The 27982-nt window shown below is 52.7% G+C and overlaps 1 protein-coding gene across 1 annotated transcript; it reads right to left on the bottom strand.

Annotated features, from left to right (window-relative positions):
* Positions 1-410: 410 nt before the first annotated feature.
* LOC119909364 (AT-rich interactive domain-containing protein 1B-like) lies at positions 411-27982 on the bottom strand. The gene is given in 22 exon segments (XM_038727551.1): positions 411-2141; positions 3134-3264; positions 3356-4103; positions 4301-4382; positions 4494-4610; positions 4687-4831; positions 5198-5376; positions 6730-6865; positions 8082-8301; positions 8444-8653; positions 10028-10153; positions 11905-12014; positions 12096-12232; positions 13538-13877; positions 13967-14030; positions 14032-14120; positions 14358-14435; positions 14524-14770; positions 18776-18889; positions 19874-20044; positions 24320-24511; positions 27166-27982. Coding segments are annotated over 22 exon segments (6048 nt in total). The 5' UTR covers positions 27847-27982.

Here is a 27982-nt window from a genome sequence, read left to right as displayed (position 1 = left end):
AAAAACACAAAGTGGCGTTCGATACTGTCGAGGTCGGCAAAATACTGATGGTCAAAGGATTCACATTAAAAACAAACCTATTGCACCAAAACAAAGTTTCCTGTCGCAGCACAGAGTCACCGTTTAAATAAATCTGACGACCACAGAGAGCCGGACACGGGCGCTCGCCGCCGCCGCCGCCGCACTTTGGTTCAAACCAAACAACAAACTGACCAAAGAATAAAAAAGTATTAAATATTTTTGTATTAAAATTACTTAAAAATCCCAAATAAAGGTTCTGCTGATGGAGCGAGGAGCTTTATAGATTCTATATATTCTTTAGTTTGTAAAAACCTTTCTGTTCTTTAAATAAAAATATAACCGCAGCCAGTTCCCCGTCACACTGAGCGCGCTCCGTGGCGGCGTTCCTGTCACGAGCGGCCGAGTTTAAACAGTACGTCGCACATGACGGCCGCCACCGAGGAGCTGAGGGCGGCCGACAGCGAGATGTCCAGCAGCCGGCTCTCGTACAGGACGAACTCCGTCCGGTTGTCCTCCACCCTCGCCATGGCCAGCAGCGCCTTGGCGGCGCGGCACATCATGTTGACGCTGGGCGGCTCCGGCGGCGCGGCGGCGTGCAGCACGCTGTGCGAGCTGAGCTGGTACTGAGCCATGGCCACGCTGTCCTCCAGGAAGCCGATCAGAGTTCCCACGCTGCCCTTCAGCAGGGCGATGGCGCGCGCCGCCGTGGGGTCGCCCTGCGCCAGGTTGGACAGGACGGCCACCGCCATCTCCCGACACACCTGGCTCTTCCTCTCGCCCACCAGGCGCACCAGCGTGGCGTAGAGCTTCTGCTGGCGGCTGAAGGGCGGCGTGGCGAGCAGCAGGTCCACGTTGCAGTCCTGGATGCTCAGCTTGCACAGACACTCCAGCACCAGGCGCTGCGGCGACAGCGAGGAGGCGGCGCCGCAGAACGGGTCCTGGGCCTCGGCGGACGGGCACACCATCCAGTGCAGCAGCCCGTCCAGGAGCGGCAGGCAGATGTTCTCAGGGTACAGCGACAGGTCCAGCTGGCCCGCCACGTTGGCGAGCGTCACCAGCGTGTTCTCCCGGAGCGCCGCCAGGCAGTCCCACCACCACTCGTCCCGGCTGCAGGCCAGACCCTGCTCCTCCTCCCGCTGGTAGCTGGCCGGCGTCCGTTTCCTGCGGGGGTGGTGGTGGTGCAGCAGAACCAGCCGGCCCAGGATCAGCACCAGGCCCGGGTGCCGCGACATGTCGGCGTCGTTTCCGGGTACGAAGGAGAGGCCGCGCACGATGTTGGAGACGCAGAGGCAGCGCCGGGCCAGAGAGTCCTGCCAGGCCTCGGCGGTGGACAGCGGCGCCTCGTCCCAGCAGCGCGGCTCGTCCTCCAGCTGGCTGATGGGACTCTGAGCCGGCGACTTCTGACCTCTGACCTCAGACGGCGAGCCTGCAGAGAGAAACGCTCAGAGATCAGACATCAGAATCGATTTATCACGTGATTAAACTGCAGCTGTGGGCTCCTGGTGCTCCTCACCTGTTTCAGGCTGCGTCTCCTCGCCGGGCGCCACGCCTCCCTCCTCCTTCTGCGTCTCAGCTCCTCCCGCTCTCTCCTGACTCTTCCCCGCCGGTTTGGAGGGGGTGGAGTCTCCCGTCAGGATGTGGGCGGTGGTGTCTCCGCCTCCGGCCCTCCAGTGCAGGAGGCCGCTGATGAAGCCGTTGGGTCGGCCGAGCTCGGCCCAGCGCTCCTCCACCTCCTCCCACTCCTCCCCCTTCTCCACCCTGATTGGCAGCTTGTCGTACTTGCTGGCCTGCTTGGGGCGGGGCTCTGCCTGCTCCTCGCGCTCCTCCTTCACCACCACCTCCTCTTTGACGACAGGTTCGCCCTCTTTGGCGTCGACGGCCGGTGCAGCTGTGAGCAGCGGCGGCGTCCTCTGCTCCTCGGGTGATTGGCCGTTGGACTCGGAGGAGGAGGCGGCGGCTGGCGGCTCCTTCAGCACCTTCTCCATCTCTGGAGGGTCGAGCAGGGGCCCCAGCAGGGTCCTCTGGCCCTCGGCCCCCACCTCGTACTCCTCCAGGATACCGAAGATCTGGATGAGGCAGCGGCGGTAATACTCCACGATGAGCTCCAGGAAACCAGGGAGCTGCAGGAGGAGAGGAGGAGGTCAGGAGGAGGAGAGGAGAGGAGGGAGAAGAGGAGGGAGAAGAGGAGGAGGAGATGAGGAGGAGGTCATGAGGAGGAGAGGAGGGAGGAGGTCAGGAGGAGAGGAGGGAGGAGGTCAGGAGGAGAGGAGGGAGGAGGTCAGGAGGAGGAGATGAGGAGAGGAGGGAGGAGAGGAGGAGGTCAGGAGGAGGAGATGAGGAGGAGGTCAGGAGGAGAGGAGGAGAGGAGGAGAGGAGGGAGGAGAGGAGGAGGTCAGGAGGAGGAGATGAGGAGGAGGTCAGGAGGAGGTCAGGAGGAGAGGAGGGAGGAGAGGAGGAGGTCAGGAGGAGGAGATGAGGAGGAGGTCATGAGGAGAGGAGGGAGGAGGTCAGGAGGAGGAGAGAAGGAGAGGAGGGAGGAGAGTAGGAGGTCAGGAGGAGAGGGAGAGGAGGAGGAGAGAAGGAGGAGGAGAGAAGGAGAGAAGGAGGAGGTCAGGAGGAGGAGAGAAGGAGGTCAGAAGGAGAGGGAGAGGAGGAGGAAGTCAGAAGGAGGAGAGGAGGAGAGGAGGGAGAAGAGTAGGAGGTCATGAGGAGGAGATGAGGAGGAGGTCATGAGGAGGAGAGAAGGAGGTCAGGAGGAGAGGGAGAGGAGGAGGTCAGGAGGAGAGGAGGGAGGAGAGTAGGAGGTCAGGAGGAGAGGGAGGAGGAGATGAGGAGGTCAGGAGGAGGTCAGGAGGAGAGGAGGAGGAGGTCAGGAGGAGGAGAGGGAGAAGGTCAGGAGGAGGAGAGGAGGAGGTCAGGAGGAGGAGAGGGAGAAGGTCAGGAGGAGGAGAGGGAGAAGAGGAGGAGGAGGAGATGAGGAGGAGGAGGAGATGAGGAGGAGATGAGAAGAGGAGGTCAGGAGGAGAGGAGGAAGGAGAGGGAGAAGGTCAGGAGGAGGAGATAAGAAGAGGAGGAGGAGATAAGAAGAGGAGGAGGAGGAGGAGCGTCTGACCTGTGTGAGGCTGAAGGAGCCCACGGTGCCGTCGTCGTACAGCAGGATGTTGATGGTGTCCAGGGCCCAGCTGCTCTCTGCTAATAGGCCGGACTTCAGTGACATCATCACCCGCCACGCCTCCGGTGTTCCTGATAGGACGAATTCAACCACAGAGCGGCTCAGACCTGTTCCTGAACTCTACACGTGTGTGCGTGTGAGTGTGCGTGTGCGCAGCCTCACCCGTGTCCTTGGCGGTGAGCCGGCGTCGGGGCTTCAGTTTGGGGGGCGTGGCCTCCACAGAGCTGGGAGGGAAGCTGACCTCTCTGTTGATGAGCTGGAGGCCCTGAGTGGGCGGGGGGCCGTGGGGGAGCTTCTTCATGGAGGGCAGGTAGGGGGCGCTGTTGGGGGACAGCGAGCCCCCCAGGGGCCGGGGGAAGGAGGAGGGGCTGTGAGAGCGGGTCACGTGGTTGGTGGGCGTGGTCTGGAAGGGGGAGGGGGGCTGTCTGGAGGACAGGGGGGGCATGGAGGGAGAGGAGGAGGACGGAGAGGAGTGGGGGGGGTACGGTGGCTGGCGTTGGCCTGGATGACTGGGGGCCCACTGGCTGTCCTGGGGGGCCCTGCCCTCCTGGTCATCTCCTCGCCCCATGCCAGGATAGGGGGGCCCCTGGCCCTGCCGGCTGTACGTGTAGCCCATGTCTGTCCTGGGGTGCCACATGTTGGCCTGCGGCCCCTCCCCAGGGCCCCCTGACACCGCCGCCGGTCCTGAGCCTATCATGCTGTGCTGCAGGGGCCCCTGCCGATCCCGAGCATACGGATACGGGAACTGGCCCTGGACAGGCCGCCGCTCAGGGCCCATGTAGCCTCCGCCTCCTCCACCGAAGGGGCCGAACATGTCAGGCTGCTGAGGGCCAAACTGCTGAGCGGCGAAGGGTTCGCCCTCGTGGCGCTTCGCCGGAGGATACAGACCCTCCATTGGACGCTTGTATCCCTGAGGACAGAGAGAAGAGACAGCTGATTGGCTTCTACAGAGCGACAACCAATCACAGAGCTCCCTGACTCGTTTCTACCCAGTAACAAGTCACACTAAGCTCTGATTGGACGGGACACTGGAACACTGATTCATAAATATTTAAATGTCATCGTGGTGCCGTGACCTCTGACCTCTGCGCCGTGTGTCCTGCTCACCTGCTGCTGAGGGTACAGGGGCTGATGGGAAGTGTAGGCCACGCTGTGAGGATACTGCTGCCCGTACCCGTCGTGTCCGTGCCTGAACAGAGGCGGTAAAACTGATGAGACCACCAATCACAGAGCAGCATCTAAAACACGATAATCTAAACTACAAACTGAAGAACGCTTCTCCTCTCAGCCGTCCTCTCACCTCTGGGGGGGGTATCTGTTGGCGGGGTACATGCCGGCGTCGTTTCCAGATGGACCCATGCTGTTCTGACCTCCAGGCGGCGCCATGCCTGCCTCCGGCGCCATCACGTGGTCCGGCCTGACAGAAACATGCAGCGGGTTAGAGAAGGGAACGTGTTCTGGTTCCTGTTCTGCACTCCTGACCAGCATCTCACCTCCGCTCGTAGCCGGGGCCGTAGGGGTACTGGGGTCTGGGGCCCATGCCCGTCAGGGGCCCAGACGGCGGCCCGCGGGGGTACATGTCCTGCATGGCACCGCTGGGCATCTGACCGGGACCAAAGGCCTCGCCGGGCCCCGGACCTGAAGGGGAACAGGTGAAGACACGTGTTGTCTACTTTGAACTGAAGATAATCTAAAACCTGACAGGGGGATTCTGGGAAACGGCGGCTGGTGATGTAACGTGTGTGCAATGTGGCTGAAACGCCATCAGCATGGCAGATGATAAACGGCAGTCTGACCAGCAGGGGGCAGCAGAGTATAAAACGTGTGCCGTGGTGTTTGTTAGAGACCCGTGGCCCTCTGACGTGCTGCAGGGCCTCGTGACGGGTCAGAACATCGAGACCTCGCGCTAAAAACATCTCAGACTTCCTGTCCGAAGGAAACGACTGCTGGAGCAGAAATAAAGAGCTAATGGCTGCTGCAGGTCAAAGATCATCACATCATCACCTTTCCTCGACCCTCCGTACGGGTCTTTGTTGGCGTCGTACTGCATCCTCAGTGAGGGGTCTGTCGGCCCTCCTCCCTGCTGGTAGGGGGGGCAGCCGGGCCCCGGGCCTCGCTTGCTGTGGAAGGCCGGATCGCTGCCTTCAGAGAACGGGTCCTGGACGCTCACTCCTGCCAAGTTCCTGAGAGATGAACCACAGTAAATGAAACTACTTCACATTCACACAGACCGACCCTGATTCAGCCAAACTCCAGTCAGAAAACAAGCATTTTAACCGTTGTTTGCTTGTCATCTTGCTGACAGACCTGACAAAGCATCAATTCACATTTTTAACACATCAGCATCATGATGTAAATATTTCGGGATCAGTTTGATCCGTTTATTGTAACTAAATCACAGCTAAATGTTTATTTTACTGCTGCATCACAATATCTCACAATAACATCGTAGACGCACCGCTGCGTGGTCATGAAAGCTCATAGATGGACATTATTTCAGAATTTAGCATTAAAGCAACTTGATTAGAGAATAATCAGAATGACTGTTTAGAGGAGTGGTTCTCAAAGTTGGATCCGGGGACCCTGAGCAAAAACGGTGAATAATTGTAATTGGGAAACTGTTAGAACATAAAGGAAACCGTCTACTGACAAACACTTTGCCGCCGCAAAACCCACAGAGAGAATGTCAGAAACGCATGGAGGACGAGACACTGAGGCTGCTGCATCCTGGTCAGCTGCAGGACAGAATCAAGGTCAGCTGGTTTAAACATGCAGGGTCAGAGGAAACACTGATGTAGTGTATCAGGAACAGCTTCCTGTCCTGTCTGCATGACACAGAACTCTGGTGTGTGGTTTAAGAACTTAGTTTAGGAATTAAAAAGTCTAGTGTTTAAAATTTTAGAAAGCTTTTTCAAAAGTATCAATTATTATTATTTAACTATAATTCTAGTTTAAAAAAAAAATCCTGATAGAAAAAAGGATCCTGGAGGGATCTATCAGGCTAGTCTGGTCATGTGTTTGAGACACTTTCTTTAATAAAACATCTAAAAGCCAAAATCAGATCCCGAATCTAATCCAATAGGGGTCTGTGGTCCCTGTTTGTCTGTTACATGGCACTCAGCTCTGTGCACAGTACAAACCATCAGCAGGAAACACAGGTTATGAACCGGCATCTGTTTAAAACCATAAAATCCAGGCTCTCACCAGATCGCTACGTGCTAAAAGCTAATTATGCGCTCCCTTTTATGCTAAAAGTTAATTATGCGCTCCCAAGTGAAAGTGAGGTTCATATCCTGAACATTCTTCGAGCACTCTCACCTCAATCTGAATCGATTTGTCTCTGTATTCATTTTAGAAGAGGTGTTCCACAAGGCTCGATCACGGGGCCTCTACTATTACATTTATATACGCTATTTTTAGGGGCCATCTTTGCTTCTGTTGACTCTCTGAACGTGTGACACCAGAGCTGAACGGAGATCCAGCAGGGATCGATAAATCTTTTGGTCTCCACGGTGATCTGTGAGCCCCTCCCCTACCTGTTTCCGGGCTGGGGACCCATCTGGCTGTGCGGGGTGGAGGCCGGGGTCGGGGGCTTCAGGTCTCCGGGGGCCTCGGCCAGGGAGCTGCTGCTGGACTGAGGGGTGTTGGGGCCCTGCAGGGAGCCCGAGTTGGCTGCAGAGATACAGACCAGACAGAAAACCTGCTGAGAACAAGATTAACGTGTCATCATGTGGCGCCACACCGTCATTCAGACACCAGAGAGGACCGGAACCCACTGAGGAGAACCTCTGCACCAGACCGGTTGTTTTAGTGCCTGTGGGGTCCAACAACATCCTGAAGACCAGCAGAGGGCAGCAACCAGGCTCAAATAAGACCAACACATAACCAGAAGGAATGGAAAGGCTCTCTATGCATGAAGTTATTTAGATGAAATCACACGCTATTCACTTCCTGCGGATGCAGAGACGAGTTTGTTTGCTCTGAGCTTTGTGGTTTTTATGTGGTCTAACGAACTCAAGACGTTGGAGCATCAGGGATGGATTTTCCTGAACAGGAAACGGTTTAATTATTTACCAAAAAATAATATTTTCTATGTTACGGTGAGACGTCAAAAGGTCACATGTTGACCCAATATGTAGTCGCTGTGTTTTGACTTTGTATCAACACATTTAATCGTCTCTGACAGGGGAGAGAGAGAGAGAGAGCGAGCGAGGCATCGTGGGAAATTAGGTCAGATTGAGGTCACTGGTGTTTACATTCACGCTCCCCTCCCCCGCCAGACAGCTCGCTGCTTCTGTTACATAACCAGATGAGTTTGGGGATCTGGAGCGTTTCTGGCTTCGTCTTTCTGTTGCTGTGATGCTTCTTTGGCGTCGGTGATGTCACCGTTTACATCTATCCTGAATCGATTATTGCAATTCTTCGCTAGCTTGTTCAGCATGCGGCTGCTGCTGACTGGTACCAGGAAGAGGGGCCACATCTCCCCGATACTGGCCTCCCTCCACTGGTTACCTGTCAAACATTGAAAGGGACAGTTACTTGTTTATAATCTCCTCTGTATGTGTTTCAGATCTCCTTACATTCCACTCTTCCAGGTCCCTTCAATCATCAAACCAGGTCCATTGACCCGTCCACAGTCTCGAGACGTTTCTGGTTGTGGCCCCGAGAGCGCTGAACTTACTTCCCATTATTATCATCAGGTCGCCCCCCCAGACTTTTCTATTACTTGTTTTTTATTGCTTTTTTTTAGCTGTGCTTGGTGAACACAGTGAGTCACACTAGTGAAAACACTGACTGACTGTATGACCTGCACACAGAGGGAAGGCCGTTCAGCTTACAGCTTGTTAAGTGCTCGTGGTGGTCTCAAAGAGAACAGCTGAGTCCTCACCTGGGGACGGTGGCTGGATCTTGGCCTGGAGTGACAGAGGTTTCTTGGTGTCTCCGGCGGGCCCCAGGGCCTCAGGTGGGGGCTCCTCTCCTCGCTCCACCTTGCACTCGTAGGCGAACAGGTACTGGATGTACTGCTTCTTCAGAGAGCTGGCCGAGCTGCTGGACGTCCCCACGTTGAGCTGGGACGACAGCTCCCTCCACTTCTTATTCTTGTTCACCTGAGGAGGACAGCGATCAGCATTTGGACGACTAAGAAATGAATCAGTACTGAAAATAATCTGATAATATTTGATGGCTAAAATGAACAATAATCAACTAAAAGCTGAAACTAAAACTATAGATTCATCAAAGCCGGCTCACCATGGCCAGGCCCCCGATCTCTCTCACAGCCAGGTACAGTCTGCACAGGTCCAGAGGTTTCTTCCCCACGGCCGGAAGGGTTGGGACCGGCGTCCCCCTCTCCTCCATGAACGACAGGAACCGGTCCACCCAGGGCCTCCTCTCCGGCTCCGAGCCCATCTCGTAGAGCTGGGCGACGTCCTCGTTGGTCGTGGTGGCCATGCCGGACTTCTGGAGAGACATCAGCTGTCAGGTTTACAGAGCAGAGGAGGAGCACGACTCCTTCACCTCCTCACAGCCAACACGGACCAAACGACAGTTCAGCAACCGCAGCGCAAGGGGAACCTCTGAACCTCTGCAGCTCGGCCCAGCAGACTGATGCACCGGCAAAATCCACCAGAATCTACTTTACAGGGTCTGACGGTCATCTACAGTCACCGTATTTGTTCGACACGAACAGAAATGCAGAGGTGTTTGTCTCAAAACTATCAGAGATAAATAAATAATAATAATTAAAATCTTTATCACTGTAAAGTACAACACTGATGCAGCGTTACCCGGTCAGTTGAGCATCTGACTTTACAAAGCTTCATCTACATGTTCAAACTGCATTAGCTTAAAGCGCCGTTTAATTCAACGTAACGCGGCATCTTCATGGGAAACGGGGAAGAAAAACAAAGACGCTGGTCTCGCTAGCAGCTCCTCTACGTACACAACAAACTCCTCTCCCTCGTTTCCGCCGGCGTCTTCCTGCAACGACTGGCCTGGCACCAGATTCTAAGTCTGACCCTGTCGACATCAACATGTGTGAAAACAAAGGTTTACATGAAGCCAGAGGAAAACCTAAATCTAAACATGCTTCATGTTTTTAAAGGTCTGCGTCTGAAAACAAGTCAAACTGCAGGATTTTATGTTTTATGTTTTTTACGAGTCGATACATATCGTCACAGTGCTGCCCAGCCTTTGTCCTTTAGTCAAACGCACGTGCTGTCCATCCAAACACTCAACTGAAAGCCGACGGATTCAGACTTTAGTTACTCGCAGAGCAGGAAAAAGATTTTATCTGTATGTTTAAAAGTCTGGCTCGGGTGTCGTCACGACAGCGAGGAGCACCAAGTGGTCTCCATCATCATGGACGACCCCTCAGAGGTTAAACTGAACGGTCAGTCAGGACGGAAGAAGCCTCTTGGATGAGAGACGAAACGTCTTCGAGTATCTTCAACTGTGGATAACTGTGACCTCGGTGACTGAGAAGCTTCACAGACCTCTGCTAAAGCAGAAACGCCGTCAGTACGCCGTCTCCTCAGCGCTCGCTGCCGTCTAACTGAAGGGCGCTTAATTCAACCACTTTCTGATTTTTTTTAAATGAGAAGGTCTCGCAGGAAACAAATCAACAAGAAGCAGGTAATAAATAAATTGTCCAATGAAAACCTCGTAAAACCTGTGGTGGAAACAGGTGAGACAGAATCTGGAGTTACGAGGTTTTCACACAAACCAGCAGCAGAAGCGGGGCTCTACGGTGGGCCGAACGTGGTCAGAGTCTGAAGCCCCCCAACACACAAACACATGCACAGAGACGTGTGCTCGGCTCAGCTTTGCACTTACGGGGCTGGTCGACGTCTTGGGCCAGGCGGGGCTGCTAACGCTATCGCAGGAGGACAGACTAGCTGAGCGGGGGGACATGGGGGAGTGCGTGGGGGGCTTGGACACGCACTGAGCGCTGTAGCCGTCCTGTGATACAAAACACACACACACACACACATACAACAGAGCCGCGTGGTGCGGCGGCGTCAGGACGGCCAGCTGGAAAATTCAGAAAATGAAAATGAGAGCGTTTCGTTGTGTCGGAGAGCAGAAGCTCAGGAGTGACGTTCAGCAGCTGTGACAGCAAGGTTAATGAGGCTTGTTACTTCACACAGAGAGCAGATTAACAACAGGTCATTAACCCTCCCTGCTGGTTAATCGCCCTCCGAAACACTGAGCAACACATCACTTCCATTAGCAAGAACATGAATGACCACGAGCAGAAGAAGAAGAACAACACGAAGCTTTTCACTGAAACGAGATTGATTTAGCAAAAAGACACGTACTGGATTAGAATCGCTGACTCCACCTTTGACATCAGGAGGAGCTGCTAATGAGGACAACTGAAGATTAAATGAGATCTTCTGTCAGGTCCCCTGCCGCCGCCTTACCGCTACTCTGAGTTACTCTAGTTATCTGGGAAACAGTGGGACTGTTGTGCTTCTGGACTTTGAAGTTCCCACCCTGTTGTCTCACATCCGCGCTGAAGTCTCTCTGACAGCTGACGCCAAAGACAGAAAACACACGCCTAACCAACGGAGCGTCGAGCCGCTTCAGCTCAAAGCAGAGAGTTAAGAAATTAGCAGCAACGCAGCCTCTGTGGAGCCGCAAGCTGCACACGCCGAGCAGCCGGTGCTCATCAAGCGAGCCTCGAGTCAAAGACGAGTCGTCTCGCGTAACCCCGACCGCCACACCTGCATCCTACACAGGGCTGATCAAGGCCGACTCTATTGGATAATGAGGAGAGGAGCGTGAAACAGAAAATAAGTCTCTCCAGCTGCTGAGAGGGAGCGAAACCAGAGCGGAAAACAAGATGAGAGAAGCTAAACTCTGGCTCACGTTGGCGGGGACTGGTTATTTTGGGTTTGCTGTAACCAGAAATAATGACAGGTGGAAGAAACACCACGCTGCTGGAAACAGACTGATCAGAACGAGGAGAGCCGGCTGGGAAGATACGAAGCGGCACCGGGGAATCGTTTCCTTTGTGAAGCGTCTCCTGGTTGGAACAAACAGACGTCACGTCAGTCTGAAATACAGATTCCTCCGACAAGCTAAACACAAAGTCTGATTTTTAGAAACTTTGTTGTTTACGCCCTCGCCGAGATCTCTGCCAGAGTCTAAGTTGATTTATTAAATAATACATACATTGAAAGCTATATTACGCTTTCAGACAGGACTCGTCTCCAGGGCTTTTCTGTTTTTATTGATCAGTTAATGAAATGACCACGTACTAACTTCCACGTAGTGAACCGGGAGCCTTGGGGACCCTGAGGCCCCGGGGTCCCAGCCTTTTATTAGTTTTAGTGCATCCTTCCATTTCGATCTTGTCCATTTTAACTGAATCACTTTTTAACTTTATGTAATTTGAAACTTCTTGATTTAATTTGCCTCTGTTTGGAAAAGTTCTTGTAAAGAACTTTGTAACTCTGCTGCATAACAAAGTTTATCATGACCGTTTCACCTTTTCATCTTCAGCGTCGCATCATCTGATCTGTGGCCATCTGAAAACAAGCACTGTTATGTAATTTGATCACCGCTTGTGGTGGCGAGGAGTCTGGAGGAAAGACCTGAGCTTAATGTTAATGTTCCTGCGCTCGGCTCAGCGCACCTGCATCTGTCAGCGTGCAAGGAGAGCAGAAACAGCCGCTGTGATTGGTTAACAAAGCCAGAGGACACACCTTGGGTTTGGGTGGTTCGGAGGCGGGGCCGACGCCGTCTTTGCTGAGCTCAACCCTCTGCTTGGCGTCTAGATGGGGACCCATCCCCTCTGCCTGCAGCATCATGGGGCCTGAAAGACAAGAACCAGGTCAACGGCAACAGATCCTGACCCCAACAGCAGCGGGGCCTCCATTCTGATCTGCGGTCGTACCTGAGGACGGGGCGCCGTAGGGCGGTCCCTGCGGCGTCATCCTCCCAGAGTTGCTGCCTGGTTGCTGGCTGTAGGGACCTCCGGGGCCTCCAGGGCCCATTCCTGCCATTGGCGCCATGCCCAGGTAGCTTCCCTGCCTGGACAGCACAGAAGAAAAAGGGGGTTTACGAGCTGTGAGGAAACTGGCGAGGCATGCAGGAGGTTAGGGCGAGGACGGACGTGAGGAAGAAAGCGTCCAGGAGCCGAGCAGTTAGTGGAGCCGAAGACAGAAACAAAGAGCTGAAGCATTTTTTATGAGCTGGTGGAAGCAGCGGCAGGTCCGGTCAGCCAGCTGCTGCTTCATTTCACGATTCAGTAGATGTGCAACCCAAAATGCACGTCTGAAAGCTCCAGCTGCAAAATTATTCTAAGAATGAACTTTTACGCCACTTATGACAACAAAGTCCTTTTAGTGCTTGAACTGAAAGACACCCGGGCCTCCAAGTCTACCGAGGAAGATCCTGCCAAACGATCAAAAGCTGAACAGACACCAAGTAGCAGGAACAGGGTTAAGGTTAAGTGTCTCGCTCGGGACACATTGGTGGATGTGCCGTAGCGGGAATCGAACCTGGGTCTCCCACACCAAAAACAATCCATTAGTTTTGAATATTTTCAGGCTTCAACCAGCGCTGCTGAGGCAGCGAGAGAGGGCCGGGAAGGAGAGCTGATGAGCAGAGGAGGAGGAGGAGGAGGACAGCAGCCAACATGCAGCAGGTAAACCTCTCTCTGTACTTTATTTGACTGACACAATGTGAAGCAGTTTTATATGCTGTATTTATATATATTTACATACTTCAAATATTGTAGTGGAGGACCTTCTATACGTTATTATTTAATCTTAATTTGTTATTTTAAAGAAAGCGTGGGCGTGTCCTCTGTTTCTGTCAGGCTCTGGTGCCAAACCTACCCATAATGCTCAGCAGGGCTCTGCACGGTGGGCTGGGGCTGAGCATAGGGTCCCTGCTGGGAGTGGTGAGGAGGGTGAGGAGGGTGAGGAGGGTGAGAGGGGTGAAGGGTAGGAGAGAGGGCAGGTGGACCCCCGGGCCAGGACTGGTTGTGGAAGGCCGGGGAACGAGCGAAGGGAGGCCTGGAGGGGTGGAGGGAGAAGCAACAACAACTCTGACTTGGTCCGAACTGTCGACTCTCTGCAGCTTCAAGCAGTAAAAATATCAGAACCCACGTTCAAAAACATCAAATGCAAAAACTAAACTCTGGGTTCTGATCAGTGGATCCATTTCAGAGCAGAGTCCAGGTAGAGGAAACACCTGAAACTCCACGTTTAAATACTGGATCTCACCTTCTTCTGTTGGAAAAGATCAGTGAACAAAACACAGAAACTCTCCTGGAAATCCTGGAAGGGGTTTTGATTTTCCAGACTTGACCCTGGCTCTGTCCAGACTCACCTGCCCTGGGCGGCTGAGGTCGAGGAGGAGGACGACGGCCCGGCGTTGGGGCCGACCTCAAGCAGTTTGCGGCTCGCGTTGGGCCCCGGAGGCCCCATGCCCTGCCCGGCGGGCTGTGGCATGCCGGGGGAGGTGGGGGCCATGGAGCTTCCTCCGGCGGGGTAAGGCCGGCTCCCGGGGCCAGGTCCCGGGCCGCGACCTGCCGGGGTGGACGGGCCCTGACCGTGCATGGGACTGCTGGCGTTCAACCCCAAGCTGTTGGCTAAGCCGGGACCCGGTCCAGGGCCGCAGTAGTTGGCACTGGGGGCCCCGCCATAGTGCGGGGGCCGAGGGTAGTTACCTGGAGAGGGGGAGGAGGGAACTTTTACAAAAACTGTTTCACTTCTGTAACTTTCCAAAGTGTTTTTCCTTCCAGGACACGGTGCGTACCTGGGGGCCCGTACTGGCCATATGAGCCGCCCTGCTGGTAGGAGCCGTGGTGCATGGGTCCCCCCCGAGGCTGGGTGAGGGGACATGGGTGGTGCTGACTGCTGAGGGCCAAACTGAGGCCCCTGGGCGCTACGCTGCATGGAGGGAGGGAAACCTGAAGACAAAGAGAGGAGATGCTGTTAGCTTAGCTTAGCACAAAGACTGGAAGCAGGTGGAAACTGCTAGCCTGGCTCCGGTCCAGGCATCCACTGGATGGACTGCCGTGACATCATGGCCCCCCAGAGTCCTACTGACTCCGGGGATCCTCTGACTGTCCTCTGGCGCCACCACGAGGTCCACACGTGTGGCTTTCAGAGACAAATGAAGAGTGAAGCACAACGCTCAGTCGTACCTCGGTCCTGAGTCACGGCAGAGGGATGAGGACCGCCGTCTGAACCAGGACCAGAGACCTGAGGGGTCATCTGAGAGCCTGACGGGGAGACACAGAGGGCGTTGGCTCCAACTGTGTACAGCTGCTTTAAACGGCTGTAAGACAGGAAGTGACGTCACCGTCCTACCTGGTCCGCTGGGGGCGGGGGACAGAGGTCCGGATCGCGATTGGCTGCTGGACCCGGCGGGGGACGGTGAAGGGGAGGGGGAGGGCCCGGTGCGAGCTGGCGGGGGGAGTCGCGGTGAGACGTGGGGGGAGAAAGGAGAACGGGTCGGGGTCCCCTGGTCGCCCTGAGCGCTGCCGGAGCCCGAAACCCCTGAACTCACCGCCGCCTCGGTGCCGGTGGGAAGGTCATCGATGGAGCCGGACAAATCCTGAAACACAGAGGAGGCGCAGGTCATTACAGGAGGGAGGAGGAGGAGAGGAGGGGAGGGGAGGAGGAGGAAGGTGGAGAGGAGGGAGAGGAGGGGGGGGGGGGGGGGGGGGGGGGGGGGGGGAGGAGGGGGGGAGGGGAGGAGGAGGAAGGTGGAGAGGAGGAGGAAGGTGGAGCCGGACAAATCCTGAAACATAGAGGAGGCGCAGGTCATTACAGGAGGGGAGGGAAGGAGAGGAAGAGGAGAGGAGGAGGAAGGTGGAGAATAGGGGGAGGAGGGGAGGGGAGGGGAGGGGGGGAGGAGGGGAGGAGAGGAGGAGGAAGGTGGAGCCGGACAAATCCTGAAACATAGAGGAGGCGCAGGTCATTACAGGAGGGGAGGGGAGGAGAGGAGAGGAGAGGAATAGGAGAGGAGGAGAGAAGGAGGAGGAGGAGAGGAGGAAGGAGGGAGGAGGAGGAGGAGAGGAAGGGGAGGAGGAGGAGGAGGAGAGGAGGGGGAGGGGGAGGAGAGGAGGAGGAAGGTGGAGCCGGACAAATCCTGAAACACAGAGGAGGCGCAGGTCATTACAGGAGGGGAGGGAAGGAGAGGGAGAGGAGGAGAGGAAGAGGAGGAGGAGAGGAGGGGGAGGAGGAGGAGGAGGGAGGGGAGGAGGAGGAGAGGAGGGGGAGGAGATGAGGAGGAAGGTGGAGCCGGACAAATCCTGAAACACAGAGGAGGCGCAGGTCATTACAGGAGGGGAGGGAAGGAGAGGAGCACTGCACTAAAATCTCCCATCTGCCCCATGGTCTCATTCCAGCCAATCACAGCGTAGCAACCCATCCTCCCTCCCTCCGCCCCTTGCCAACAGCTCAGCCAATCAGGAGCTGCCTCTCTCTCTCCTCGTGTGTTCTAATTATAAAGAGAGAGAGAGAGAGAGAGTCTGCAGCCTCGCTCGACCTTCCTCTCCTCCTCTTCCTTCACCTCCTGATGTCTCTCTCTGCTCCTCCTCAACTCCCTCACCTCCTCTTTTCTCCCCTCGCCTCCTCAGTTTCCTTTTATTTCCTCATGTTCAATCACCTCCTCCCTTACCGCTGCCTCTTTTCCTTCACCTCCATCCCCTCCTTCACTCTTTCTCCCCCTTTCTTCTCCTATTTGTCTCCTCCTCTCCTGCATTGTCGTTTTAATTCAGTCTCCCTTCTCCCCTCCTCCTCCTCCACCACCTCCTCCTCCTCCGCCGTTGAGCCACGTGTTTCAGACACAAACCTAAAGTCAAACAGACTCGACACGTTTTTATTGAACTCCTCCGAACGTTCGACCGACCAGCGAGATGCTGGCAAACTGCGCTCCCTTTTTAATTCCCACCTGTCTGTTGTTCGGGAGTCGTGTGACAAAATAAAGCAGCTCCTAATTTATTTAAATGACTTACCGGAGACGCGTCTAAATAAGCTTCGTTTCACCCCCACAAAGTCCCTGCCTGCCTTGCAGTGCATTTCTGATTGGTCGCTTTAAGTCGAGCACCGTTGACTCTGACATTTGCAAACTAATAAACCACATCAACAGCCAGATATCACACGAGTCTCCCCGACGTCGGCCTGAGATGGTTTAAATTCAGAGCTGGTCCTGCTGCGTGTTTACAGCAAACAGCAGGAGTTACGTTAAAACTGAGTCCGGAGTTATGAGGAGGTTTTTTACAAGGAGCCGGGGTCGGCCTCCTCTTCTCCAAAACAAACGGCTGATTGCGACAATAAAGCTCGTTAGAATCGGCTGCCTTGATGGCTTTATCCACTTTGTTGTCTCTTCATTACACTCAGACTACACTAAGGTCAAGCATCCTGCTGTTATTATGGTTTATTATCAAACCTGATGCTCCTGCTGCTCGTGGACGTTACTAAATAATGATGCTTTTTACGGCGTGAATCAAACGTCAGCTGTTGCTCTGCCTGATCTGCTGCTGGGTAAAGGCGTTTGGGAAAGTTATTAACCTGTTATTTAAACTTCAATAAATGTCGATTAAAGATGTATTTCATTTCTAAACTGGCTTCGAGTCTTGATTAGATTTTTAAAAACCTTGAAAAAGGAGAAAGAGTCGGCAGAAATGACGGAGCAGAGAACGTGAACTTATTGCAGAGGCTGTGAGGCCTTCAAGAGCAGCTGAGCTCTTTGTTTTTTATAGTGTCTTCCCCTCCGCCTGTCGCCATGGCAACTGCATCAGCACCACCGACTTCAAAAAGGATAGAGAGAGAGAGAAAGAGGAGGGGGTGGGGGGTAAGACACTGAAGAGAAGGAGGCAGGAGGAGGAGGAGGCAGGAGGAGGCAGGATGGAGGAGGAGGAGGCGGTGGCTCCAGGATGGAGAGATGAAACAGAGCAGTGAGCAGACTGATGCAGAGAGAGGAGCGTTCACAGTCAGAGCAGCTTTAAAACGGTTTGCAGACTCCTGCTGAGGGTTTACTTGCCCCACAGGCCGGACACAGACTCACCGGGCCACTTCTCTTTTTATATAAACCATTCAGGGCAGTTTATCAGAGACTCTTACAGTGAACGCAACACGCCGTCACTAAATATATAAAAACACATTCAAGTATCTGAGTCCTGTGCGTCTCGCAGCCTGATGAGGAAATAATGATTAGCAGCCTAGTTTTAACCTGCAAATCAGGAAATGAATGCTGTTTTGTTACTTACGACGGCTTCTTGTCAATATTTGTCAGACCAAATGATAATGAAACAAATTATAAATCCATAATTTAGGAAGGACTATCGTGCAGCCTGGCAGCCTCCTCTCAGGGTTCAGTGAGCCCATAGTTCATGCAGAGCTGAACACGTTCAGTTCAGCCAGCGTTCACGAGGACAGGTGATTATTTCAGGTGCGTCTCTCTCTGTGAGGCAGGAAGCATCAGGCGCCGACAGCGTGACGCCTGATTATCAACAACAACGACCACGCAGAGCAATCAGAGGCCGCAGGGAGGCCTGACACAACACGCCGCTCCTCGCTTCATATAATCAGGACAGGAAGTCTGAACTCACAGCTGCTTCGCCCAACCTTCACCTTCAGTGAGCAAACAGTGAACAAACTGTCCTGTGAGGGATTTCAAAATAAAAGCTCTCTCTCGTCTGTCGCTGAAAGTCGCTCTGAACAGGACGTCAGTTATGCCAATATTTTTATCTTTAAATGGATGCTGCATAAAATAATAGGATAAGTGTTCATGCCCCAAAGCCAAACCGGAGAACAGGACGGTAAAATGACGAGGCTGGCAGAGAGTACCGTAACTGCACTGGTGCTCGGTGACTGAACGTTGACGGACCAGGTTTCTCCTGTAAATATGCTCAGCTACTAAAGCTGGACCATTTCTTTCAACTCACAGATGTCAAAAATCAGTTACCGGGGCGACAGAGACGTGTCCTCTGTACCGGGCGCATTAGCGCAGCTGAATAAATGACCGCAGCTACTGAGGTTTCAAGCGATCATTAATATCAATATGGAACTAATGATTTTTACTCGTGGGTTTTAGCCACCGCGTCAGCGCCTCCGCCTGCCGGACCCGAGGTCGCCTGATCAAGTCAGGACTAAAGTCCTTACAGGCGAGTCATGGCACATCTCTGAGCAGCTATTTCAGTCCAGGCTCCGGTCTGAATGAACGGAGAGAGACACTTTCACAGCTCACCAAGACATAAAAACTACAATCTGCAGTAAAATCTGACAATCGCTGAAACATTTGACGACTTTGCCCCAAAATAAGGTTTAAAAAGCGTTTTTCCCGCCCGGCTCTACTTCGACTACGCTCGTGACCCTTACGTCAGTGGAACCACACCATTGGCTGAAATACGTTTCCTGCTCTGGCTGTTAAAGGCAGACGATTGGCTTTCTGTAAAACGTCTCTGGTACAACTCAGGGAGAACGGTTACCCACGGTAACACTCGTCCGGCCGCTGTAGCTGGATCAGCAAGGCGCCGTCACGCTGCCTGTCGCCGACGTCAACCAAACGCCTCCAACACGAGCGACAACTCCTCTGAGCTGCGCTCTGACTCACCGGCAGGCTGGACGGCCGCTCCTGTTGGCTCAGACCCATCTCCTCGTGGTTCGGCTTCCCAGGAGTCATGGCGGCAGACTGGCCCCGCCCCCCGTACGCCTCCTGCGGCACCTCCTGCATCAAGACAGACAAAGAAACAAAGTTCGCTGACATCTACGGACTTCTGAGGACACCTGAGGTTTAAAGACAGGATGAGTGATGACTGGAAAACGGCCGATCAGCTGGTGAGTAACGTGATGAAGGCCGTCAGGGATGTTCCTGTTGCTATGGACCTGTTGCTATGGACCTGACAGGCTCGCACTGAGCCGCCCTGCTAAAGCTTTTCTGTGCGCTGAATAAACTCTGGAAGCTTCGGAGGTGTCGGACAGGAAACAGCAGAGAGGTCAGCCTCTCCTCAGACCTTTCAGCAGGGACGCGATTACCTCTGCACACAACACCTCCATCGCACCGCCGGCGGGTTTCTGTCACATCAGCAGAATCTTAACACCCACTTCCTGTGTGCGTTGCATGTCAGAACATAAGGGGGTTTATTCAGGCCGCTCTGCAGGCTGATGAAGGAGATAAGAAGCAGCTGACGGCCGGGACTTCCCCTTCACTGCAGAAAACAAGCCGACGCCGTAAAACAGCCTGAAACTCTGATCGCTGATCTGATAAACTGAACTACATACTGATGAAATCTGATCCAGGAGGTCTTTGTGTTTCAAGGTTTATTACACACCAAAAACACTTTTCAGGATCGTACAACTCTACGACTGGTCGAATATTATAATAGCCTACATTGTTTAGTACAGCCAGTAAAACCGATCCCTTCAACCCTCTTCTATCTTCCACCTCCCTCTCTTTGTCCTGCTCTTGGGTCTGCTGGCCTCACCGTAACAAAGTTACCTACTCCTACTTACCTACGCCTACTCAGCGCACAGTTCGCCTTTTCGTTTATCAGCACAACTTAACGACGAGACTCGTCTAAAATCAGAGCTGTGGTGTCTATATCTTCTGGTAGCTGTTATTAGGCTTTTATTGTGAAAGATCAGCAGGAAGTGTTTGATTTACAGGAGAGCGGGTGGGAATGAAGAACAGTGTTCGTGGCTTCGGTCGTACCTGCTGTGGCAGTGGGCGGGGCTGCATGTAGGACGGCTGGCTCGGGGCGGCGGGCTGCTGCTGTGGAGGGCTGAAGTACGGCGGCTGACCCGGCTGACCGTAGCCTCCCACGCTCTGCTGCTGCTGCTGCTGCTGCTGCTGCTGCTGCTGCTGAGCGTACTGAGAGCCCATCTGACGACACAGAGAAACACAAAGCATCAGTCTCCACCTCCTGTTTCCATCCGCTCCTGTTGGTTCTGGAGAAAAAGCCAGGGCTCATCAGGACCCTGCACCGCCGAGCCCCAGAGAGAAGGAGCTCCTGAGGCTCGTGGATCAACAAACACCACATCCCCGTGTTCATTAAACCCAAGAACACGCTAAGACAGATACAGGTCCACAACCAAAGACCGCACACCCAAACACAAGAAAAGCAATCAGCAAGGAAGATTTAGACCCGTTTACTGGGAAACTAAACAACCTCTGCACAAACACATGGCTCAACACAGAAGGACCAACTCCTCAAGAAACAGCAGTTTACCTGCATCTGAAGGGTGAAGGACACTCGTTTGAGGACAACACCGTCCATATTGTGGACAGGGAGGATGGATGGAGGAGGGAAAGAAGTAATTTACCTCACAGAGGAGATCCCATCTCTCAACAGGGGAGGAAGGCTAAGACACCTCATATTCCCCCCTCACTTTATATAGCGCTTTAAAACTCAAAACGCTTCAGAGTGGAGTGGGATGGACCCACCTGGGTGATGCACGGCAGCCATTTTGAGCAACGCTCACCACACATCAGCTTGAGACGGAGAGGGAGGGAAACATTGAGCCAATTAAATCTGCCAATGCTGTCCTTTCATGTCTTCCTAGGACAGTGAAGAAACCCGCTCCACTAAGTACCCCTGCTGGTACCGCCACGGCTCACAGAAAGCAAAAGTCGCTCAGCTAGTCTTTGTAGTGGCGCCGCACTGGTAGAACGAGCTCCCGGCCAATGTCAGGACTCTGCGTAGCCTCCCTCCTTCACTCCCAACTGCCTCGCCGCCCCCCAAAAATGTTTGTACATCATGGCTCGTACAAATATAGCACTTAGCACTGTGTAGCATCTTAGCCTAGCAACTGAGATTGAAACATGTTCTATTGACATCTTTACTGTGCCGACAGTAAAGACAGACAAATGTACTTACTGTAAGTCAATTTGGACAAAAGCATCTGCTAAACGCCCTGAATTTAAATGTAACGTAAACAAACAAGCGCTCATATTTCGCCTCGTGTGACGCCAGCGACGGTCAGACCACAACAACAGAAGAGTCCAGATGCCCTTTGATTTTAACTTTGAGTAGTGTAATTCAAATGTACGCTAATCTGATTGTTATTCTGATTGTTGTATGAAGGTTCTCTCCTCAACAGCTTAGAAACAGACTCACTTTGGCTTGAACAAGTTAAATTTCTGCCCGTTTCACTGCAGCCTTTACGTTTAGCCATCATGACGTAGATGTAAACCTGCCACAGCGTTTATGGAACAAGCTGAATGTCTGAAAAGGATCTTACAGCAACAAGTTTCACTCATCTCTACTGTAGGAACGGCCAGAAAAGCAGTTCTTTAAACTGCTGCTGACCTGCTGAAGCTAACTGCTCAAGTTAAACCTCAGCACACCGACATTTACAGATAAAATCAGGGCTGCAGTGTTTTCTAACACTCCTTCCTCTCACATCGTTCTCCCCCCTGGAAGCTCATCCTCTCCTCAGGAAGAAAACGCAACAAGACGCAACCTCGGTGCAACCTGCGAGCGGCCCCGAGCGGCCCCCGGAGGACATGCGGGATTGGCTGCCTTGCTCAAGAGCACCTGTGATGATGTAATCAGGTGTCAGCCGTGATGTCTGCAGTGAGAAGCAGAACTAAGGCCCCAAAGCAGAGCCGACACGACCGGTTCACAACGGAAAATGAATCCACAGCTCTGTCCTTTATGAATATGAAACCAGCAGCGTACGTCTCTGAACTGACTTGGACTCTTGTGATACGTATTTTCACAACAAGCCTCTGCTTCCTGTATCAACTGTCAGCTGCTTATAAATTTCTTTCTGTTTTAAAGTAATTAACTCAGGCCGCGACTAACGACTGTCATTGTGTCGATTAATCTGTTGATTATTTTCCTGAATGATCGATTAGTTGTTTGGTCTCCTGAAGCCCGAGGTGACGTCTTCAAACGTCAGCTACCCACAGATTTACCAATTATTCCCGTTTGAGAAGCTGGACTGGATAATTACTCAAACCGATTAATGGATTATCAATAAGTGATTAATGTCGCAGCTCTAAATGTTCTAACGCAGTCAGAAAGTCAAACGGGATCAATCTCAGCAGCACGGAGAGGGAAGCCGGCGGGTCCACATCCAGAGTTAATAAAGGACGGGCCCCAGGGCCCCATTCAAGTCATTACCTTTCCTCCCTCTGCCTCTTCACCTGACACCACTTCCCTCAGGCTGAACAGAAACAAGCAAGTGATGTAATGACGCCGTCATTTCTCAGGGATGATGGTGGGGGGGTAATGTACGAGCTGAGAGAACCAGCGTCTGACTGAACCACCTGAAACCTCCTGCTGCTGCTTCTCTCAAGCATTTAAACCCGAGTGCTTACAACAACTAAAACTCCTGCGAGAGCACGCCGCCGTGCGATCGACCAATCAGCATGCAGTTTTCACCTCGCAACAGGACAGTGTTAGGATTAGCACGAGTTACAAGATTTGCATTGTGTTTTTATTTATGTTTTATTCCATGTTATTTTTCTGTTGTTATTTAACTCTCTGGTGTTTTTTGCCTCATCGCCTCCTGAAATGTTTTGACCCTGGTTCGACCACGTGAAGCACTTTGTTTTGTGATGATCCGGCTCCTGGTAGAAACCTCCTGAACGGCCAACACCGAAGGAATCCTGCACTAAAAACAAACTGAGCAAACGCTCCAAATAAAGTACCAGGTACCAGATTTGCTCAGTGAAAAACAACCTTTCACCACGATGACGTCGTCACTTTTCTTTCTGTGTCTGCAGCCTTCAGTGAGCAGAGAGATTGAAGAATGCCTCCTGCTGACGTCACCGACCAATACTGGCTCTTATATATTTGCTTGGAACATATTGATCATATAGATGAAGAGCAGAGAGATGGATTGGGCTGCAGCTGAGGTCTGGAAAGTTTATTTTCTCCAGCAGAGTGAAATCAAACTCTCAGCCTCTCTAAAGTCTTTGTGGTCTGATTCCAGCTGCAGCAGCCAAGCGATCGGGAAAAGTCGCTTCATGTTCTTGTATGTGACGTATCAGAGGCAGCATCAGCCGTCAGTAAACCCAAACCAGCCGTCTGGAGTCTAAAAATAGCCTCGGCCCAGTCTGCACCAGGAATAGCCCTGACTCGGCCCGGCGAGCTCTGCAGCCGCCGTGAGGTCTGTTCCCCTCAGATGAATCAGCTGCAGCTCAAACACGCAAACTACCTCATACGACAAGATCCAGACGCTGCGAGTGAAGAGGCTGCAGCACGACCACTAACCAGGGAGCCTTAAACCTGCGTCCTCTCCAGCAGCCAGCAGGAGGCGACTCCACTGGATTGTGTAGAAGTCTATGAGAAAATGTTTCTACTTGTCAGCTGATTTATTCCCTCAGTAAACACTTTCCTGATGAGTTTATGGTCTCAGTCGCTAGTTTCAAGTCTTCTTCAACACAGCGTGATGTTCATTTAGTAAATTATGGTCCCATTTAGAGGAACAGAGACCAGGAAGCAGGGGAGGCTTTAGGGCGGGGCTACAAGCTGATTGACAGGTTGACTTCCGCCGGCCCAGCTGGCTAACTTCTGGTTTCGCCCTCCTCTAACTTTAATGGGGGTAAAATGATCAATCATGCAGCTCTTCTCGTTGTTTTTCAAACTAAATGGATCAAATTCTGACACTGAAACCTCAGAAAAATGTACCCACCAGTGTACAGCCGCTTCTTTCACAACGTAAGTCTGTGGGAAAATGTTCTTCCACAGAGAAGTATAAATTGGCCTTAAGAGCTTTGACCTTTTCAGAGTGCGTTGAAGGTTAACTGGAACATTTTTGGCCCTCAAAGCGTCTTGTTCGGAGTTCGGTTGGACTAAAAGACTCGGCTAATAACCTTTTCTGGTTAATAAATTTAGTTTTAAGTCTGTTTTTATACTAGCCAACATCAGCATCACGGTTAACGTGAATTACAGATGCACCTAGATAACCAAGCTATCTAGCTCCACCTTCTTGTCCAAATATGGTCACGTGTGGCTTCAAGAAACCAAGATGGCAACAGCCAAAACGCCAAGGCTTCAAAACAGTAATGATACGTCCACCGTCTCTTCCCGCAACCCTAAAAACATCAGGAGATAAAAACACAAGTCTAGGAGGAGGTGTGAGTTCAGACGTCTTCCTTTCATCGTCTGAAGTGAAGCCGTTACAGCTGTTAAAGAGCGCCTCCTACCTGTTGCTGCGGGTACTGCATCCCGCCCATCCCCATCTGGCCTCTGCTGGGCATCCCCATCGGGTATCTGTGGGGCCCGGGGGAGGCGTACGGCTGGCCGGAGTACGCCTCCCCGGGCTGCTGGGAGTACGGGTGGGAGCTCATGCTGTAGAGCTGAGAGCGCTTCATCGCCGTCGGGTCCAGCGGCGGCACCTGGAGGAGAGACACGGTTGGTTGATGAGACTTTTTAGCTTCAGCTCCCTTACGGCAGGTTTACTGTGACCTTTTTATCCAAAGATTCAAAAGCTGAGTGATGAACTTTCAACCTTTAAACCAACACGGAGGAGAAAACTGCGCAGCGTTTGATCTGCAGCTGAAGCTGGAGGGATGCAGTCGAAAGCTTCAGCGCAGCTGAACAGACTTGTGTTTAGGGAGTCCCGTGAAGGACATAATAGATCTGTAACGAGTCGGGAAAACAAACAACAAGTGGGACTAAAGCCCTCATGTCAGAGCAGATTCAGCAGGAGCAGCACTCAGACGAAATGTGAGCCATCCAAAAGCCCGGGAGGCCACTTTAACGTGAGCAGTCACGCCTGGGTACGCTTTAATATTCACACACACTGAATCTGACACACTGACATAATAACAGGTGACTCAGTGAGAACAGATGTTTCACTGCTGCTCAGACGGCTAAATATAGAAAGAGGTTCTGGATTTTACACCTGAAAGGAAAAAAAGATCTTTTCTGTGCACGACAGGTTTCCATCAGTCAGCTGACGGAAACACAAAACAAGTTCACAGGGCCGGGTGAGGTGAGAGAGGACGATCAATAATCCAGATGTAAACAAAGGGCGGAGCTCCAGGATGAGCAATCAACAGATTTAAAGGCAGACTCCTGTGATATTTCCTCAGGTTTCACTAAACAACTTTTATTGCAAACAGGATTAGTCGATATTATGATGCTGATCGCAGATAAAGCTCGACTTTCAACACCGAGGTTTGCATCAATGTGAGAAATGATTTATGGTGTATCAGGTGAGTCAGAAACAGACGTGAAGTCTCTTCTGGTCTCAACTTTAAACTGTAAACCCAGAGTTTGTGATGTGAAACGGAGAAAAGAAGAAAATCCACACAGTTCAGAAGCCGGAACCTGAGAAGATTTGCTGTTCTTGTAAAAATATAATTAACTGATGGGATCAAAATACTGGCTGATAATCTGTAGATCAACTTATTAGGGATCTCCATCAGAGGCCGGGGGGATATTCATCCCGCCACTGATCCCATATGTTAAATATAAATGAGACTCTGACACGATGCGATTTCACGCATGCAAAAGAATCCGATGCAAGATGGTACAGAGGGTTTGATTTTATTTCTTTGGTTCTTCTGAAACAAACAGCAAATGTTTATTTTTCCTTCACATCTTTGTTTCTTTAGTTCTGCAACTCAGTGAGAATCTCATTCATGCAGCAGGAGCAGCCGGGTCTGGACCTCGCCTTTGTTTCCTGCTCCCTGTATCCAGGTTCGCTTTGATAACCCCTCACACATTTACCTGTTGTCAGGAAGTGCTGCTAGCTGTACCGCCGGGGCCAGCTGGAGCTGATTCAAATCATGACGATGAACCGAACAAACTCGTTTTCCTACGTCTGGAGGACAGGATCTGCGGTCTCTACAGGACTTCATTACATGTCAAAGATTTGCAGCTTCTGCGATTTGCACATTGCGATATCGATATTCAGTTTTCCCCCCTAGCTGTCAGGGATTTATCTTTCAGAGGAGAAATCAGCAGATTAATCGATATTTCCAAGCAGCCTTATTAATGCAAGTGGTGGTAAAAGCTTCCTACTTTCTCCCAGTGAACTCCGACACTGAGAAGCCTCCACAGTGTCCCTGACATGGAGCAGGACTGACTGACTAATGGATTAATAATCAGCAGATCCATAATCGATAATTAGTGCTAGTTGCAGCCTATTTAATGCAAGTGTTGCAAAAAAAAGCCTCCTCTGACATGGAGCAGGACTGAGCGGGGACAGGAGAGGGGCCCCGGGGCAGAGTCCCCCGGCAGGCCCGGGGCTGCAGCGGGGTGGGGGGGGGGCAGCCTGAGGAGCTCTGGTGTTGTTGTGCCGGTGGTATAATGACCACATGGCTAATCTGCATGTGTGAAGGTCAGGGCTCTTGTGTGGACACGGGGCCATAACGGGCTCCCTGCCAACTAAGCTGAATCCGGATCACCAGCTGACAGGAGCCGGGGTGCAGCTCCTCCTCCACATGGTGGTCCGGTTAGCCCGGCAGGGAGGGCCGCAACAGAACTGAACCGGCATCAACACCTCGACTCACTTCAGAAGACACAATTAGCATAAAGTGGAGCGATTAGTCGGAGTGAGAGTTTGAGCTGTCAAACAAACAGCCCTCAGGCCCTTAAACCTCACTGTCCCCCAACTTTAATCCACAACAACATCACAGTTTAATGTAGTTTATTTCACAGCCGCCTCTCAGCTACACACATCCTCTTCAGGCCTGTGCGGGTTACAGCAGCTAATAATGCTAATGCTAGCTTAGCCTAGCAATGCTAAAAACGGAGTCACCTTGGACACGGAACTAAAAACACAGACTTTACTAACCGCTGTTAACTCAAACTTCTCTTATTTGTTGTTGCACGTGTGACTGGTTAGTTAAAGAATCATCTTTATTTAAGTATTTATCACAAATAAGCACGTAAAAGTGTGTCGAGCTGTTTAAATTAAACGTCGATCTGCGGTGTAACTGACGTTAGCATAGCGGCTAGCTGGCTAGCAGGTTAGCTTCAGTTAGTTTATTACACCAGAACAACAACAACAACAACAACGCGCCGGGCTGTAATAACTCACCGGGGCTCTGCCGCCGCCCTGCCCGTTGTTCCCCGGGCTCATGGCCGGGTGGTTTCTCTGTCCGGCCCAGCCGTACTGCAGCTCTTTAGCCAGCCCCAGGCTCGGCTGCTGCTGTGCGGGAGGAGGATTATTATAATCTGCATATCCACTTCCATAACCGCGCATCATGGTGCTCGGAGAGGTCAATAACTGATTCAGAGTCGGCGTGGCTCCGGACGGGTGCAGCTGCTGGTGCTGGCCCGGTCCGGGGAACCGCTGGAACCCGCCGTTGTTGCCGCCGCCGCCGCCTGCAGCAGCTCCTGCCGGGGCGCTGGTAGCGGCCATCGCCGCTTTGCTGTGGTTAGCAGCGGCCGAGCTGCCCGGGCCCAGCAGGTTGTTCCCCGGCCGCGAGGGGCTCATCATGCCGCCGTACCCGCTGTTCCCGTAGCCGGGCCGATAGTTCGGGTAGTGGTTATACGGGCTGTTGTTGTTGTACCCTTCGTGGGAGTTCTGAACCTGATCCATAGCGTTGAGTACCGAGTGCGCCGCTCTTATTACCCGAGTCCCTGGTCTTTGTTGTCCGCCATGTTGATCGAAGCAAGGCCCTCCTCTTCCATTCCCATAATAATGATTAAACTCGGTCCCGCTCGGAGGAGGGTTGTTGTTGGAGGTGTTGGTGGCTGAACCCAGGCTGGCATCCATCCGCTCCTCCTCCTCTTCCTCCTCCTCCTCCTCTTCCTCCTCGCTGTTGTTCAGCTGGTGCTGCTGATGGCGCTCCTCCGCTCGGCTCTTCCCCACCAGGAGGATGTTCTCCTTCCCTCCATGCTGCTGTCTGGCC

Source organism: Micropterus salmoides, unplaced genomic scaffold (assembly GCF_014851395.1).
Source record: "Micropterus salmoides isolate LMB-PRFRI ecotype aquatic unplaced genomic scaffold, ASM1485139v1 Ms_hic_scaffold_18, whole genome shotgun sequence".
Taxonomy (NCBI): Eukaryota; Metazoa; Chordata; class Actinopteri; order Centrarchiformes; family Centrarchidae; genus Micropterus; species Micropterus salmoides.
This window is presented reverse-complemented; position numbering and strand designations above follow the sequence as displayed.